Below are 18329 nucleotides of genomic sequence, written 5' to 3' on the forward strand. Positions count from 1 at the left end.
AAATGCCCTAGGGCAGATAGCCTAGTATGAACCTATGAACCTATAAACCTAAGACAGCTGCCATTCTTAGTATCACTGAGCAAGATTATTGGATAACTTTGGCCATGCATCGTGACAGAATTACAGTTCAATGGACAGATCATATTGTGGAGATAAAGTAAAACACTCTCAGACAACATTTGACAAGGATAAAAAGAGAAGGACAACAGTTACCAGATACTCTGCTGTTTTGACTGGAAAATAAATTGCTTTTCAAGGTATAGAATGAATATTGCAGGGACCCTGGTTAAGCTGGTATACATTGAACCAAAGGATATTACTGCTGAGGAAGAGCAAGAGGAGGGGGAAAACCTGAAGAACATCAGGAAGTATCTTATACTAATTGTCACCTATGGATCATCAGGCATACAACATGGGCACTTGGAACAGAAGGACTTCACTCTGTGTGGACGCAAAGGCAATCAGCACTTTATACATTTTCCTACTCAGGTCAGTAACTTAGATGGATGGTGATTGTCACGCTGCCAGCCCAGATATCTGGAGTTTTGTAAATAATTATATATAATTTGTGAATATTGACATGATTTATACAGAACCGAATGTTATATACTGAGCTAAAATGTAACCACAGCATGCCCTGCTGATGTAGAATAGAAATGCATATAAGCTATATACCTATGCAAAATGTATATCTTAACAGTAGAAATTAGAACATACAAAGTTATCTTACAAACCTTCAAGAAAATAAGTTGAAATTAAGTTGCTTTATGACTGTGATATAAAATTTCTCTCTCAGTTTGTAGCAGACGCAATGTCTAGAGCTAGAAGATTTTGTATTGTCTTGAAAGAGAAGTAATTACTAGGTTTAAAATGTAAAAGCGTTTTATTGTTTTACGACTTCCAAAATCTGCAAACATCTGAGAGATATGTATTTTTGACACAGAGATGTTAAATTCTTTTAGTTTCTGTCTTAGCCTGGAAACTGAAGTCACGTGACAAAAAGTGATGTCATCCACACTAACCCAGAAGTAATATTTGATACTAATTTAAGAACTCTAGAGAGACTGGGCATTTTGTATTTTGTCTTGGACCTAGCAAGAATATCCACTCATCATTGCCATCTGCACTTGCCTTGCTGTAAGTAAGATTTAAAGCAGAGCAGAGTATATCTTTTAGATATAGTTAGGAATATAGTAAATATTAGTTTAGATGTTGTCTGTATTTATTTGAGACTGTCCTGTGTTAACAATGTTGTTTTAAAATATTTCCTGTGATTTTGAACTCTGAAGTTACTGTGTTGAGTTACTGAGTATTGTATTGTTATTTTATTATTTATTATTAAATATATTTAAGCCAATCTTTGTGAATGTTATTTGTGAGACATATTTAAGCTCTTAGAGTACTTGCATATGTGTTTGGTGACACTGTACAGGCCACTATCGAATAGCCTTGCAAGTCTTGGTCAGACTACCATTTGGGTAATAGTAACATTACACAGTAGGATTGCACACCCTTTGTAAGGGCCTTATAGTAGCTGATAAGTAGTGGCTGGTGGCAGTGAAAACTACCTTATAGTATGGGCAGAAAGGGGCATAGCTAGTAAATTGTGCCAGCCTTTTCCCAGGTGTGTGTGTTTGTATATAAACCATATCTCAAGGTGTGTGTCTCAGCTACTTGGGTAGGGACACGAAGCACTGGTTGGGCAGAGAGGGTGCTGGAGGTCTTGGCTTTGCCCCTCAGCTGAGATCTTAACCATATAGCTGTGCAAGTGGGGAGTCTTATTGTGGATGTGGAGAAAGGGGGAGAAACCACTCCCAGACTGACTGTGATCTCTGTGTGCTCTTAAGGAAAATTGCACTTTACTATGTGTGTACTTTCCATCCACCCAGTGTGTACATCCCCTAACTGTTGCCAGTGGTGACGACTGAGGCTCCTTGATGACTGGGCCAGTGCAGGTACATTGCATATTAATTGGAGGACAGTGTTGGGATATCCACATCAAATATTAATTGGTTATCAGTGGTGGGATAGTCACATCACATATCAATTGGCTTGTAGTGGTGTGGATATTGAATTCCTGTACCCTGTGTACAGTGGCCACTGAAGGTGTTTGTCCTCTCAATCAGCCATGCAGTGAACATTCAGAGTTTCATATCACAATTGTTTTATTTTTTGTTGTTGCTGTTGTTTGTTAGCTTAGTTAGTCAGGGAGAGCAGGCAAGTATGTCAGCAGAGGAGTATGGAAAGCTGACAAAGGAGCACTTGGCTGAGGACTGATGTATGCCAACCTGACTAAGGCAGTAATGATTGTAGCTTTTGGAAGAGCTGCATCACAGACTAGCAATCAGGAGGATGAGCAGGCTGGCCTTGGAGACATACAACTCTCAGGAAATGGACAGCTCAACCTTTCTACAGAGGAATTAAAAATCCATATGGAGTTAAAGAAACTTGAGCTGGAGGCCAAGCATATGGAAATAGAAGCAGCAGAGAGACTGAGACATCTAGAGGCTGGGGAAAATGAGAAACTGCAATGTCTACAAGCAGAAAAGAAGGAGAGGCAGAGCCAACATAAAAATGAGATGATGACTCTTCTCTAGAGTCATAGAGGTAATGGGTAGGGAATAACCGAACCCCAGAAGCAACAAAGGACAGTAAATTTCTTCCACAATTTACAGAGGGCAATAATTTTGATAGTTTCATTCATATGCTTGAGAGGGTATGTAAACAGTATAATGTAGACTAAGGGCTCTGGGTACAGTTCCTGTCCCCCTTACTCCATGGTAAAACTGTAACTGCTATTTCGAAAAGGTCTGATACTGATTGCTTAAATTATAACTTTGTAAAGAACTGTCTTTTAGAATGCTTTAACTCCTGAAGCTTATGGGAAAAAGTTTCATGAGCACAGACACAAGGCAGATGAAAGTGTGTTTGAATATGTTGCTGAACTAATCACTTATTTTCATAGGTGGGTGAGTGGATGTCAGGTCACCACTTTTGAAGGGCTGGCAGACCTTTTGGTGAGGGAACAAGCCCTTAGCACTTTGCCTGAGGACATGATAATTTGTTTAGCTGATAGACAATGCAATAGTGCAGATGAGTTGGGGAAGAAGGGAGACCTATACCTACCAAGCAGGGAATCACTGCACAGGAAAGAGACACCCAGTGCTGCTCATGGATCTAAGGGAACACATGGTGGGCAGCCCAGACTTCCCAAACAGAGTCTGCCAGTAGCAGGGGAAGCCACTAGTTCAGATACACATCCAGGACCAAGGGTTAAATGTTTTAAATGCAACCAGTGGGGGCCATGTAGCATATAGATGTCCACGGAGGCATGGTGGAGAACAAAAGGTGGGAGAGCCAGTGAGTGGGAATGACAAAATGCCAGCAGTAAGTTGTCTTGAGACAACAAGGGTACCAAACTACCTCAAGAGGTTATATCCTATCTTAGTGGATGGGAAAAAGCCCTTTGCTAAGAGAGACACAGCCTCTGACCTAACCATTGTGAAGCCTGCAATGGTTACAGAGGAGCACTACTTGCTTGGGCCGTCTACTCCAGTCAGAGCTTTAGGTGGGACTCCATTCCAAATACTTTTCGTTAGGGTTCACCTTGAGGGGAGGGTGGAAAAGGTAGCCAGCAAGTAGGTATGTTTGAGGATATTCCTGCAGATGTTCTGATAGGGAATGATTTTGATAATGAAGTACCCTTTGTGCATGCAGTTACATGCAGTCAGGCTTGGAGACAAGCATGTGGGTCTGGCAGCCTGGGGGAAACCCAGACAGACTGCACACTTGCAACTAGGATAGGTGAGGTGGTTACTTCAGGGAGGGAGCTACCCTGTTGCAGTGAGACAGAAGGTAAGCCACAGCTGCTTATGGGTACTGATGTTCCCTTGGACAGAGTTACTGCAAGGGCAGAGATGAGTAGTAGCACCTAGGCTGACAGTGAGGCCCCACTGTCAGAGAATACCAGACTTCCTGTGGAAGGGGAGCTGGGAAGGGTTACAAAGAGAGAGAGTTGAGACAGGGTCAGCTCTCAGACCCTACCTTACAAGGCTAGTGAGGCATCTGATTTTCAAGGAAAAGGGGAGTCTGTATACTGGTACAATGGGTTACTGTATAGAAAGTGGACTCCAGAGAGAGAGCTAGAGGGTGAGAGAATACAGCAGTTGGTAGTGCCCAGAGCCTACCATCTGGCACTTCTAGCCAAGTCTCATGATATTCCCTTTGCAAGACATATGGGCATAAAACATACAAAGAGACATACTATGCAGAACTTTTATTTGCCAGGGATTTCAAGAGATGTAACAGGGTACTGCAGAACCTGTGAGCAGTGCCAAAAGGTAGACAAGGCAGGAGACAAGGTGAAAGATCCTTTGATGCCGTTATTAAGAAGCCATTTCAGAGGGTAGCTATGGATATTGTGGAGCCTCTGAATACCCCAAATTCTACATGGAAAAAGCATATCCTAGTGGTAGTAGATTATGCTAGCAGATACCCTGAAGCGGTAGCTCTGTCCTCCATTTAGGCAGAAAGGTGGCAAATGCTTTATTAGAAATTCTCAGCAGGGTAGGTTTTTCAAAACAAATACTGACTGACAGAGGTGCAATTTCATGTCAGACCTACTGGCTTATCTGTGGAAGTACTGCGGGATGAAGCACCTAAAGACCACCCCCCTACCATACCCAGACTAATGGTCTTGTTGAGAGGTTAAACTCTACACTCAAGCCTATGCTATGAGAATTTGCAGACCAGTTCAAGAGGGAGTGTGACAAATATTTGCCCATGTGTTGTTTGCTTACAGAGAGGTTCCCAGGAATTCACAGGTTTTTGACCCTCGGAGTTGCTGTATGGGGATAGGGTGAGAGGCCTCTAGATTTGATTCAAGATTAGTGGGAGGGTGAGTGTGAATCCCACTTGGACTCTGTTGTGGCATATGTCCTAAACCTCAGGACAAGGATCAGGGAGCTCATGGGCTTGGTCCAGGGGAACCTGCCAGAAGCCCAACAGCAGAAAAAAGGTCTGATATGACAGGAATGCTTGAGATAGAGAGCATGCTGTAGGCCAGTAGGTAATGGTTCTCATTTCTGTCAGACACAACAAGCTTCAAGCAGTTTGGAAGGGACCCTACAAGATAGCAAGGAAGGTCAGTGATGTTAACTACATGGTAGAACTGCTAAACAGGCGGCAGGGGCACAAATTGTACCATGTTAACATGGTGAAACTTTAGCAAGATAGGGAGATCCTTGTGCTGAGTATTTCCAGTGGATGGCAGGAGGAGTCTGAGAGTGATCTGGTGACTGATCTCCTCAGTGAGACTCGAACTGACACCTTAGTGAAAGGAATAGCAATGTCCCAGCAGCTATCCCCTACCCAGGTTCGAGAAATCAGAGCAGTGTTACAGGAGTTTGGGGACATGTTCACTGGGTACACACACCTGGTGCAGCACCATGTGGATACATGGTCTATATATATGGATAAAGGCCTATTAAGCAAGCCCCTTATATGGTGCCTGAGAGAGTCAAACAGACTCTGAGGGAGGAGATACAGGAAATGTTGGAACTAGGGGTAATCCAGAAGTCCACCAATCCCTGGACCTCCCCAGTGGCACTGGTACCAAAGAAGGATGGCAGCACCAGGTTATGTGTAGACTATAGGAAATTAAATAGTCACACAGAGACAGATGTTTAGCCCATGCTTAGGACAGATGAAGCCCTACAGCAGCTGGGTGGGACTAAGTATCTTACCACAACTGATCTTACCAAGGGTTATTGGTAGGTGCCCTTGACTCCAGTGTTAGAGAGAGAGGTCAGATGTTGGGGTGAAAAATGCCCCCGTGACTTCCCAGAGGCTGTTAGAGCATTTTTTAGCAGGAGCAGAAGATTTTGCCCTTGCTTACCTAGATCACATTGCCATCTACAGCGATTCATGGCAAGAGCATCTTCAGCATGTCAGGGAGGTGCTGGGCAGACTACAGAGGGCAGGGTTGACCATTAAGCCCAGCAAATGTCAGGCAGGTATGGCAGAGGTCTTCTACCTGGAACATAGAGTGGGGATTGGTAAGATCAGGCCGGAACCTGCCAAAGTGAAAGTCATTCAGGCATGGCTTGCCCCATTACAAAAAGCAGCTGAGGGCATTATTGAAGACATTGGTGTACTACAGAAAGTTTGTCTCCAATTATAGTACTATAGTTGCTCCCCTCACAGACCTGACAAGGAAAAACAAGCCAGATAATAGTGTGGACCTCAGCATTTGAGCAGGCATTCCAGAAGCTTAAAGGAGCTTTGGAAGGGCAGCATGTGTTAGCCAGTCCAGATTACAGCAAATAATTTGTTGTGCAGGTGGATGCTTCAAGCCATGGGGTGGATGCTGTTCTTAGCCAGGTTTCCTCAGAGAGAGAGAAGAGCACCCAGTGGTATATCTCAGTCATAGGCTCCAACCCATGGAGGAATGATATGCAGATGTAGAAAAGGAATGCCTAGCCATAGTATGGGCACTGCAGAAACTTCAGCCTTATCTGTATGGAAGGAAATTCACTGTAGTTAAAGACCACAATCCCTTAACATGGCTACATTGAGCCAGCCAGCAAAATGCCAAGTTACTAAGGTGGGGCCTAGGGTTGCAAGCATATGATATGACAGTGCAGCACTGCAGTGGGGTTAGCAATGCCAGCGCAGATGGGCACTCAAGACAGGGAATGGGGAAATGTATTTCCAGATAGGTTCAACCCTCTCAAGCAACATTTCTCAAGGGTCACTTGAAAAACTAGTTTGAATTATTGAGGGGAGGGGGGAAGAAATGTCACACTGCCAGCTCAGCTATCTGGAATTTTGTAAATAATTATATGTCGTTTGTGAATATTAATATGATTTATACAGAACTGTATCTTATGTACTGAGCTAAAATGTAACCACAGCATGCCCTGCTGACTTAGAACAGAAATGCATATAAACTACATAGCTGTGCAAATGTATGTCTTAACAGTAGAAACTAGAACATAACAGAGTTAACTTACAAAACTTCAAGAAAATAAGTTGAAATTAAGTTGCTTTACAATTGTGCTATAAAAGTTCTCCCTCAGTTTCAGTGTAGCAGACACAATATCTAGATCTAGAAGTTTTTGTATTGTCTTGAAAGAGAAGTAATTACTAGGTTTAAAATGTAAAAGCGTTTTATTGTTTTACAACTTCCAAGATCTGCAAACATCTGAGAGGTATGTATTTTTAACACAGAGATGTTAAATTCTGTTAGTTTCTGTTTTAGCTTAGGAACTGGAGTCAGATGGCAAAAACTGATGTCATCCAAGTTAACCCAGAAGTAATATTTGATATTGATTTAAGAACTCTCTTAGAGAGAGACTGGACATTTTGTATTTTGTCTTGGACCTAGCAACAGTGGTGGCTCATCCTACTGGACTGCAGGACTGCAGCCCCCCAGCTGAAAACCAAAGAAAAAAAAAATCCCAAAACTAAAAAACTCACACATGCGTGAGTGGAAACTTGAATCTGGACTGCTATTTAACCAGTCTGGATTCAGAATAAGTCAGCAGTCTCACAGATGCCCCAGAAGTCTATGTGGTTACAGTTGCATAGACTGGAAGTGGATTGGACTGCAAGGTCTGCAGTCTGTGCTCACACACATGCATGCTAAGCATTCTGGAATGGAAATGGAACTAGCGAGGGCTAATGCTGGTGCCTTATGGAGGAGGAGAAATGGCAACACTTGCTTTATGGAGGCAACAATGCTTTGGACTGCTGTGCTTGCTTTATGGAGGAAACAGTGTGGGCTTATGGAGAAACAGAGCTTTGGACTGAGAGACCAGGTACTGCTTTACGGAGGAAACGGTGTGTGTGTGTATGTGTAATGCCCCCAGTGACTACAAGATCTCAGGAAATATACCTGGTAGTGGCTAGACTCAAACCCTGTACCTTGGGAGCAGGTAGCAGGAGCTTGAATTCCCTACCCACCACCACTTGTGAACGTTGTGCTTCATATTGCTGTTCTGTTCCTCATACAATCTGTGGTTTTCTGGAAAATAATGACAGGCATTTGAATTTCAGACTTCATATTCTTCAGAAAGTACATGATAACACAAAACCTTTTATTCTAGCAATTTTCTGCTTATAAGATCATTGTTGGCTTTGCCCAGGTTTTTGTGCTAACAGGTTGAGAGGTACAGTGAAAACTGAATTCACTGAATATGGTTGGGGGACTGTATTCCAACATTAATGGCTTTGTCTATGTGTTTTGTGCTAAGAAGTTGAGAGCTATGGTTTGAACTGAATTCACTAAATGATAGCCATTTAAGTTTCAGTCTAGCTGCCAAGAAACAGCTGATTTGGCATAGTGGTATATTTCTCTAACTGTACAGGGTTCTGGGTTCAAGTGTTGGTAGTGAAATGCATGGTGGTAACACAGCATTTTATTTTTCCTTTATATTGCTGTTCTGTTCTGTTCCTCATAAAATCTGTGGTTTTCTGGAAAATAATGAAAGTACATGGTAACACAAAACCTTTTATTCTAGCAATTTTCTGTTTATAAGATCATTGTTGGTGTTGCCCAGGTTTTTCGTGCTAACAGGTTGAGAGCTACGGCGAGAAGTGAATTCACTGAATATGTTTGGGGGGCTATATTCCCCCATTATTGGCTTTGTTTAGGTGTTTTGTGCTAAGAAGTTGAGAACTATGGTTTGAACTGAATTCACTGAATAATAGCTGTTTACATTTCAGTCTAGCTGCTTTTCATGAAACAGCTGATTTGGTATAGTGATATGTTGCTCTGCCTGTAATGCACAGGGTCCTGGGTTCAAGACTTGGCAGTGAAATGCATGGTGGCAACACAAGGTTATACAAGCGATGTTTAAAATGTATCCCTCGTTTTTGGACTTTTGTCCCCCCCACAATAAACATTATACCTAATAATAACGAACCTGTTATCAGTTTGACATCCATCCCCTATTGCAATATTACTAGCTTATCATTTTTTATGTAACATAGGAAATGTATTCCTCAAGGGCAACAGGCAATTTATTTGTAGATGAAACAATGAAATATAAAGTTGTTTGCTAGCAGCAACCTCTTCATTAGTTACAGATCTCTGTAATGTGAAATTATTTAGATGACTTTTACTTCTGCAGAGATTGTGCATATTTACTGATACTGGTGGATTGTAGAAATTTGAGTAGACTTTTATGATGAAAATGTTCTGAATTGGGAAGCTTTGTCATTTTTGGTACATGCACTTTGTTTCATTGTTTAATGGAAAAATGTTCCAAACAATAAATTTAAAACACCTTCTAACAACTGTACTGTATTATACAAGGAATATAATTTAATACAATCAGGAAGGTGTATCAAAGAACACATGTATGCTTCCTGCGCAAGGAGCCCAATGATTTGAAAACAGCCCAAAGTTAATCATTATCTGCTACTGGCCAGATGTATTTTCTTTGAATGTGGGTTTTAATGCTGTTTCAATGAGTCTGAGTTTCAATGGCAGAAAAGTTTTAATGCTAAGTCTATTTTCATTGTGAGACTGCATTGCTTTGTTTAGCAGATGTCTATTAGTGTTTGTGTTGTAAAATGTAAAATAAAACTTTTAAATGAAATCCAAATCATCGTAGAAGTAAAGCAGTATGCACTTTACAGTGTTTATGGTAAATGAGGCAAAATAGCCAAGTAATGAGACATTGGAAAAGCTGCAGGGGGAAGGCCCCATTCGACCATGATTTTGTGAGGGGGGGAAGGGTGGCAAATTCAGACAGCCCTGGCTGAACTATACCTCTAAACTGTCCAGATTTTTGCAGAATAAATAGATTTTTGCTTCTTATTTTTGGTTTGTTCCTCATAACATTTGTGGTTTTCTGATAAATCACTAAATAATGACAGACATTGAGTTTCAGACTTCATACCCTTCAGAAAAATGCATTTAAGACCTGTTATTCTGTGGACTAAGTTTATGCAAGAGCAATTTTTAGTACTGTTTGTATGCTCCTCCAATATATTTAGCCTTATCCAAATTTCCTGCAGTAAGAGGTATATGCAAGTAAATTGCTTTATAGAATTAGGTATATCCAAACCTTTCAACTGTCCCCGATTTTGGCTCAAAATGTTGCTCTCCCCCTAATAATTCCTCTGTAAAATGGCAAATTTGGAAGAAAATGTGGAGAGTTTACAACTAATAAATAACTGTAATGATCAGAGGTATAGATTACTTTTAATTTCAGAAATGCATGTAGATTCTCTTCTTTTGTCAGCTACTCAAGTTAACAGTTGTTGTTGTTGTGTCTTTCGGCTTTTCCCGGTTAGGGGTCTCCACAGTGGAACTCCAGTCCCCTGATGATTTTTAGTTGATTTTTACGTGCCAAGTTACCAGCCCTGACTCACAACCTTCAACAAGTTAACAGTACTAATATTAAAAAAGTGTCCCTTTGACAGGTTTCCAGCTGTATTATGTGGCTATTTTATATTTTTGCATCACATTTATGGTCCATTTTTCATAAAATTGTGGTTTTCTGGCAAATTAGTGGCAAACCATTAAAGATTGAAGTTAGAAAATAATGATAGGCATTTGAGTTTCAGATTTCATACCCTTCAGAAAATTCATACTATTGCAAGACCTAATTATCATTCTATGTTTATAAGAGCAATATTTAAAAAATTGTCCTAATTTTTTGGCCTTTTTCCTACTTCTATTTATGGCTTTGTCCAGATTTCTTGCTCTGAGGTTGAGAGGTATGACAAATGTGTCAGGGTCATCACCGTCAGCCAGAGACATTTCAAATTGTGACATACTTGTTGCACCCTAATCCCCCATGTAGTGACCCTGGATGTGTACAAGCAAGCCAAGGAGCAGTTATGCAGTGTTAAGTGTGCAGAATATCTCCGTATCCAAGGTAGACACAAGAACTACAGTGGCTTTTCATCTGTCCTTAATTTTGTGGAATGTTCTGTTTTTCTGTCATATTTTTATACTGATGATTTATGCTGCTTCTTATTCAGAAAATGCATGTTGTTGCAGTACATATTTCTCTGTGTTTAAGTAGCAATGCTTTAATGACAATCAGGTAAGCTCATCTGAGACTGTAAGATGCAAGTAAGCTTTAATTAGCATGCTGTTAAAGAATTACCAACATTGAAAGCCTTTATGTTGGTATGCAGACAATATTTACATAACAAGATAGAGTATAAGCCTTGGGTATTGAAATGTATATGACAGCATTTGTAATAAAGGACACGATTACATTATTTTCAGAAGCTCATTACATTTGTTGGAGACTTGCAGTCACCTTTGCAGGCTTTACCCGTAAACTAAACAGAATGCCAATCTATCATATGTGGTCCATAACGTGTGCAGTAATCCTTTAAGCAATTTATCTTGAGCTTGTTTCTCATTTGCTGTTCATTTTTTACTTTGATCATGTTTTCCCCATGAAACAAGTAAATAGTTGTCAGGCAGCAGGTCTTTTTTAGATAAGAAACATTTTTACAAGTGGGGGTATCACAGAGATTGCTACTTTCAGCATGTTACTTAGTACTTTTATAAAGCTAAATATAAATTATAATTAGAACTGCAGTAGAAGGAGAAGTGGTTTGAGTACAGTGCTGCTTGTTTTTTTATACTTTATTTTGACTGGCATTCCAGTAATTTATTTAAAAAGTAATTTATTTTTTTCATGCCTCACAACCTTTTTGTTTCCATCTTGATATTAAGTAAGTTGTCATGTAGCCAATGCAATGAAATATTTTTTCTTCTACACTTCATTTTGTTTTGATTGGGCTCTCATAATGATGGTTTGGCCCCCAGGGCAGTGTATTTAATTAAAGTTCCAGTTTTTGCAGTTTTTAGCATAGCCCCACCCCTTTCTAGTTAGCCACACCCTTCCCACTGGCACCAGACATTCACCTGTCTCCTGCAGCCCCCTCTTTGATTTGAAGCCACCAGCCTCCACTGCCTAGCAAGAACATCCACTCATCATCACCATCTGCCCTTGCCTTGCTGTAAGTAAGATTTAGGGCACAACATCTCTTTTAGATATAGTTAAGAATATACTAAAGATTAGTTTAGATGTTTTCTGTATTTATTTGAGACTGTCCTGCAATGTTGTTTTAAAATGTTTCTTGTGATTTTGAACTCTGAAGTTACTGTGTTGAGTATTGATCATTGTCTTGTTCTTTTATTATTTATTATTAAATATATTTAAACCTATCTTTGTGGCTGATATTTGTGAGACATATTTAAGCCCTTAGAGTACTTGCATATGTATTTGGTGACACTGTACAGTCCACTCCTTAATAGCCTTGCAAGTCTTGGTCAGACTACCATTTGGATAATAGTAACATTACACAGTAGGATTGGACACCCTTTGTTAGGGTCTTATAGTTGCTGATAAGTAGGAGTTGGTAGCAGTGGAAACTACCTTTTAGTCTGGGCAGAAGGGCGCATAGCTAGTAAACTTGTACCAGCCTTCCCCAGGTGTGTGCGTGTGTGTGTTTGTGTGTGTGTGTGTGTGTGTGTGTGTGTGTGTGTGTGTGTGTGTGTGTGTATGCTTGTATATAAACCAAATCTCAAAGTTTGTTTCAGCTATTTGGGCAGGGACACAAAGCACTGGTTGGACAGAGAGGGTGCTGGAGGTCTTGGCTTGGCCCCTTAGCTGAGATGTTAACCCTATAGTTGTGCCACTGGGGAGTCATAATGGGGATCTGGAGAAAGAGGAAGAAACCAGCCCCAGACTGGCTATGATCTCTGTGTGCTCTTAAGGGAATTTGCACTTTACTGTGTATGTACTTGCCATCCTCCCAGTGTGTACGTCCCCTAACTGTTGCTAGTGGTGAGGACTGAGGCTCCTTGATTACCTGGCCAATGCACGGGCTTCACAGCAATAAACACTTTGCCACTCTTCAGACTACATTGTATGCAACTGGAGGAGGAGCTCACAAATATGACCCTAATTTCCAAACAATGGCTCAGTTGAGCCTTCAAAATTTGGACAAGCTTGACTGCTTGATAAAGGGAGTTCTTTACACAAACTCTGTAGGTTATAATGGGCATTCAGATGTTATTATTTTGAAAATGTCTCAGATCCAGACAAGTGCCAGAAGATGCCTTAAAATCTGGAAATACCATACCCACTTCTTCTTGTGAACATTGCCTCTGGTGTTAGCATTCTTGCTGTCTACTCAAAGGACAACTATAAAAGGATAAGTGAGACCAGCCTTGGAGATGGGACATTCCATGGCCTTTGCTGTTTGCTCACAGGCTGCTTTACATTTGAAGAACCTTTGGAGATGGCATCACATGGCAACAACACCAAAGTAGATAAGTTAATGAAGGATATCTATGGAGGAGACTAGGTGATGTTCAGATTGCCTAGCTGGGCTTTGGTATCTAGTTTTGGAAGTATGACTTGTAAAGAAAAGACTGACTCTGACAGCAAAGAAGATGTGGCAATAGCAACTTTAGTTACCATTACAAACAATATTGACTCTATAGCAAGGATGTGTGCACTCAATGAGAATATCACCAAGGTGGTTTGTGCTGGTAACTTCATTTGAGTCTATATCTTTCCCATGGAACTTCTGGCATATGCCATGCATTACTGGTTAAAGGAACAGCTGAAGACTTTGTTTGTAGAGCATAAGGATAACTTTAGAGCAGTTGGTGCTTTACTGGAGTTGTTAGACACAGCACTTGAGGGAAACTGGCTAGGATCAAAATGGCCGGCAAGGACAGACAGCTTACTACTTACTAAATACCTGAACCTGCTTACACATTTGTTTTACAAAGCCTATAAATAAGTTGGAGTAACAGGCAAATGTAGGTTCTGTAATACGAAACAAGAAACCGCTGCACATCTCATTGCTGGATGCAATACAATCATGGCTGAGGGTATGCATATTGAAAGGCCCAATGATGTGGTAAGTCTGTTGCAATGAGGATTGTGCAAACACTACAATATTCAAGTGCCATACAGACACTGAAAACATGAACCACAAAGCATTATTGACAATGATGAAATTCAGACCACATGAGATCACCCAGTACCAACAGCGAAGAAAACAGATGCAAGAAAAACAGATATAGTTGTCCAAAAAGGACAAAAGTAGCATAATCATAGAAATAGCTATGCCCAACAGTTTCAGTGCCCTTCATACTGAAAGACACAAAATCATAATATACCAGGATTTTCAAGTAAAACCAAAAGCAATGGGGGATAAAGGCACCCAGATAGATGCAGTATAAGTAGGTGCAACATGGTTAATAAAAAAAAAGAATTTTTAAGGATACTTAAATATTTTACCAGTACATGTAACTGTCTGGACTGTACAAGTTAACAATTCTAGTTACATTGCAAATGCTGAGAAAAGCATTCTTGGCTAACATCAAAGACAGTTGACTTATTTCTTGAACCCTAGTCATACTCTGACTCAGGAACAGGGTCTATTCCTGCCACAATATTTGAAATCTAAAACATTTGAAGAAATTAAAAAAGAAAACACTCAATGTTTTTGTAAAGTTATTTAACTTTTAAAAGAGAATATATAGGATATAGTGATCTTTGTTTAACTTCAGCTAGTATACAAACTGCAAAAGTGGAACATAGGTTAAATTAATGATGTGAATATTTCTACATGTATCTCACTGCAAATATTCAAGTGGGTATATATGTCATATGTCAGCATACAATCTCCATTACTGGTAATCAATCAATCAAAACTAAATGCATCACTATTCTTATTATACCAGTCAGCTGGGCTTCAGCCAATAAGATTTTTTCCTCTGGTCTTGAAAAAGCCGAAGCAGCAGCCCTAACCTCTATTCTAAAATTAAACACCCACCCTCAGCTCAACTTAATCCTCCCAGAAATCTTGACATCTTAACTCCAACTATCCTATCTTCTTTTTTGTCTAAACGTCAATTGTGTTACTCTCATAACTCATAATTTATCCCCACTAACCAAGCAGTGAATTTCTTAACAACACCCTGTATTTTATTTCACAGTTAATTCACCACCACCACCTCTCCTTACTGTAACTAACATTCTGGCAAACTCATCATTAACTCATCGATTATAACACTTCCGTATATTTAACTTAGTAAAATCAGAGGTCTCATTTTCCCATGCACTTCCCTTTTCTTCTGAAGGCAAACTCTGTCTTCACTCTCCTAACAGCTATACTGTAAACATTTGCTTTGTCTTGAACTTATACATTTCTTTCTAAGTGTAATTCCCTTCTTCCTTTGCATATTTCTGGCTTACAGAAGTACACTACTATAGTATTAACTTGTCCCAGATAAGATGCCCCCTTCTTTTCTCCCACTTTTCCTTCACTTAATCCCTCATCGTCTCACTCTGCTCTTTTCAGCTTCTGCCTATACTTATGTTCCTTCACCTTGTGCCTATACTTATGTTCCTTCACCTTGTACCTATACTTATGTTCCTTCACCTTTGGCCTATACTTATGTTCCTTCACCTTGTGCCTATACTTATGTTCCTTCACCTTGTACCTACACTTATGTTCCTTCACCTTTGGCCTGTGCTTATGTTTGTTCACATTCTGCCTATACTTATGTTCCTTCACCTTCTGCCTGTACTTATGTTCCTTCACCTTTGGCCTATGCTTATGTTCCTTCACCTTGTGCCTATACTTATGTTCCTTCACCTTGTACCTACACTTATGTTCCTTCACCTTTGGCCTGTGCTTATGTTTCTTCACCTTCTGCCTATACATATGTTCCTTCACCTTTGGCCTGTGCTTATGTTCCTTCACCTTGTACCTATACTTATGTTCCTTCACCTTTGGCCTATGCTTATGTTCCTTCACCTTGTGCCTATACTTATGTTCCTTCACCTCTGGCCTATGCTTATGTTCCTTCACCTTGTGCCTATACTTATGTTCCTTCACCTTGTACCTATACTTATGTTCCTTCACCTTCGGCCTGTGTTTATGTTCCTTCACCTTCTGCCTATACTTATGTTCCTTCACCTTTGGCCTATGCTTATGTCCTGTTTCACTCCTTATGCAATTATTACAACAGTCTAGGCAGAGACAGGTTGTGCGAGTTAGCTTTTGCACAAAGCCTAGGTAGCCTATAGGCAGTTTATTTTCTACTTTTGCCAGATCCTCTTTCCTCCTAGTGTTTCATTGCCTAACCTAAAAGTTCATCCTTATGCATATCTACTGAGTAAGTTTTAGATAGACTGTACCACACATTGTTTCACATTCCTAGGTGGCAGATAGGCTGTTTTCCTTCTCTTATTAGGTCCATTTTTGCTTATACTGCTATGCCAGCAGTCTAAGAAGCACTTAGACTGCAAAATTTAACCTGTGCTCACAGCCTAGGTGGCAGATAGGACAATATCCTCCATCTCTTGTCAGATCCACTTGCTTTATTGTTCAAGTATAAACTGGATGTACTTTCCTTTGATTCCCTTCCTGTATACTACTACTCCAACAGTCTAGGTGGAAGACAGACTGTGCTTTTTAACCTATGCATTACACACAGCCTGGGTAACAGGAAGGCTTTGCTATTTAACCTTTCATTCCCAGCTATTTTCAACCTCTATACAACTATTACTCCAACAGACTAGGTGACAGATAGACTGTGCTACTTACCTATGCTCATAGCCTAGGTGGCAGGTAGGCTATGTTATGCTGCTTATGTATGCACACAGCATGTGCGGCAGGGAGGCTGTGCTACTTAACCTGTTCACATAGAATGTGTGGCAGGTAGGCTTTTATCCTTATCATCTGGCCATTTTAACTCTTAGCTTAGGTGGCATACTGCAGTTACACCTTTAACTTATAGTCTAGGTTGCAGATATTGGCTGTACTTTCAGCCTTTGCAGATAATAAAGTATACTGTCTTTTTCTGTCTGGAGCTTCTCCTTTTTAATTGAGTGGAATGCACTGGATTTACAGCAATGGTAAAATTTAGGCTGGGATGTTTTTTTAACCACATTTCCACCTCCTCTTAATAGGCTGGAAAAGAAATTGTTACATTACTTACTGTTATAGACTCCTAGCAGCCCTTTCTCTCCATTTTGCTACCTCTCTTACCTTCCAGGTACCCTGCTATATTATCTATTGCACCTCCAATATTTCCCCATCCATGTGCTATCTCTGGCTTTACAAGTGTTAACCCCTACTATCTTGTTGACTCATAATGCCAGTTGTTAATCTCTCAACCATTTCCTTAACATGCTGTCTTGTTATTTTGTGTGTCACTTTAGCCTTCTGTCTTTTCATTACTGTTACTTTGCCTCTTTCTCATTCATGTCAGGAATCCTCCAGCATGCCTCTCAACCTCTCAGAGCAAGAAATCTAGACAAAGTCAAAAATAACTAATGGAGGGACAAAGGCCCAAAAATAGGGACAGATTTTAAGGGTCTATGTTAAATATTTGAACGTCCAAAATGTCGAATACCATATGGTCGAGACCATATGGTTAACATTTGGAAGTTCGAATATGGAATATAAAAAAAACAAAAAACACACCTTAACAGTGCGAGCAGGGGGCCAAGCTCCCCTGCGCCCCCCCCTACTTAAATATACCAAATCCTAGACCACACTTCAGTGCAGAAAAGGGAAATTCTCCCATTCTGCACCATATGGCACTGTTAAAAGTCAATCTTCGAACACTTGAAATGTCGATCATATGGTCTCAACCATATGACGTTCGACATTTCCAGCGTTTGAAGATTTGACATAGACCCAATTTTAAATATTGCTCCTATAAACATACAAAGTTGGTAGAATGACAGGTTTTGCATTATTATGTATTTTTCGAAGGATATGAAGACTGAAACTCAAATGAAACTCAAAAGTCTGTAATTATTTACTATTATTGAGTGACTTCAATCCTCAGGGATTTGCCAGAAAACTATAAATTTTATCAGGAACAGACCAAAAATATGATGCAAAAATCTGGACAGTTGAGTGGTATCCCTTCCAGCCTTACTCAGGCACATTATTGGCAAGTAAGAATTCACAATCTACTAACTGGCACCACCAATAATCTCATTTATGCTACTAGGAAATTTTCTATTGCAATCCATGCCCTTACAGAGGTCACCAATCCCCATCCCAAAAATTAAGGATCTTCTCTCAAAACACCACTGTCTCCTACTCAGATATATTCAAGTAAAACACAGGACCACCTCAATTCAGCTCTCAGTTACAGAATCCAGTCACCTATCATAAGAGAGAGAAAAAAGACCTCAGAATTGCTTGCTTTAATGCATGCAGTCTTAATCATAATTGGACCAGTCTTGCAGCATATTCTTGCTACAATATAGCAGAAACCAAGATGAAGGATGATTGCTGCTCCT

At 40.2% G+C, this 18329-nt stretch overlaps 1 protein-coding gene and 1 pseudogene across 1 annotated transcript; both read left to right on the top strand.

Moving 5' to 3' along the window:
• The first annotated feature begins 264 nt into the window (after positions 1-264).
• On the top strand, positions 265-13794 carry LOC122802248 (annotated as a pseudogene).
• Positions 13795-15296: 1502 nt separating this feature from the next.
• CCHR5.PART0H1orf68 (chromosome chr5.part0 C1orf68 homolog) lies at positions 15297-16094 on the top strand. Its single transcript, XM_044071903.1, has one exon. It carries the CDS (start codon positions 15297-15299, stop codon positions 16092-16094), a length of 798 nt encoding a protein of 265 aa, XP_043927838.1.
• Positions 16095-18329: the final 2235 nt, after the last annotated feature.

The sequence above is a fragment of the Protopterus annectens genome, chromosome 5.part0, assembly GCF_019279795.1.
Source record: "Protopterus annectens isolate FY-2018-M chromosome 5.part0, PAN1.0, whole genome shotgun sequence".
In the NCBI taxonomy this organism is placed as follows: domain Eukaryota; kingdom Metazoa; phylum Chordata; order Ceratodontiformes; family Protopteridae; genus Protopterus; species Protopterus annectens.

What these genes read in the sequence shown, in the direction of transcription:
- CCHR5.PART0H1orf68 (XM_044071903.1), top strand. Translation starts at nt 15,297, where the DNA reads ATGCCCCCTTCTTTTCTCCCACTTTTCCTTCACTTAATCCCTCATCGT.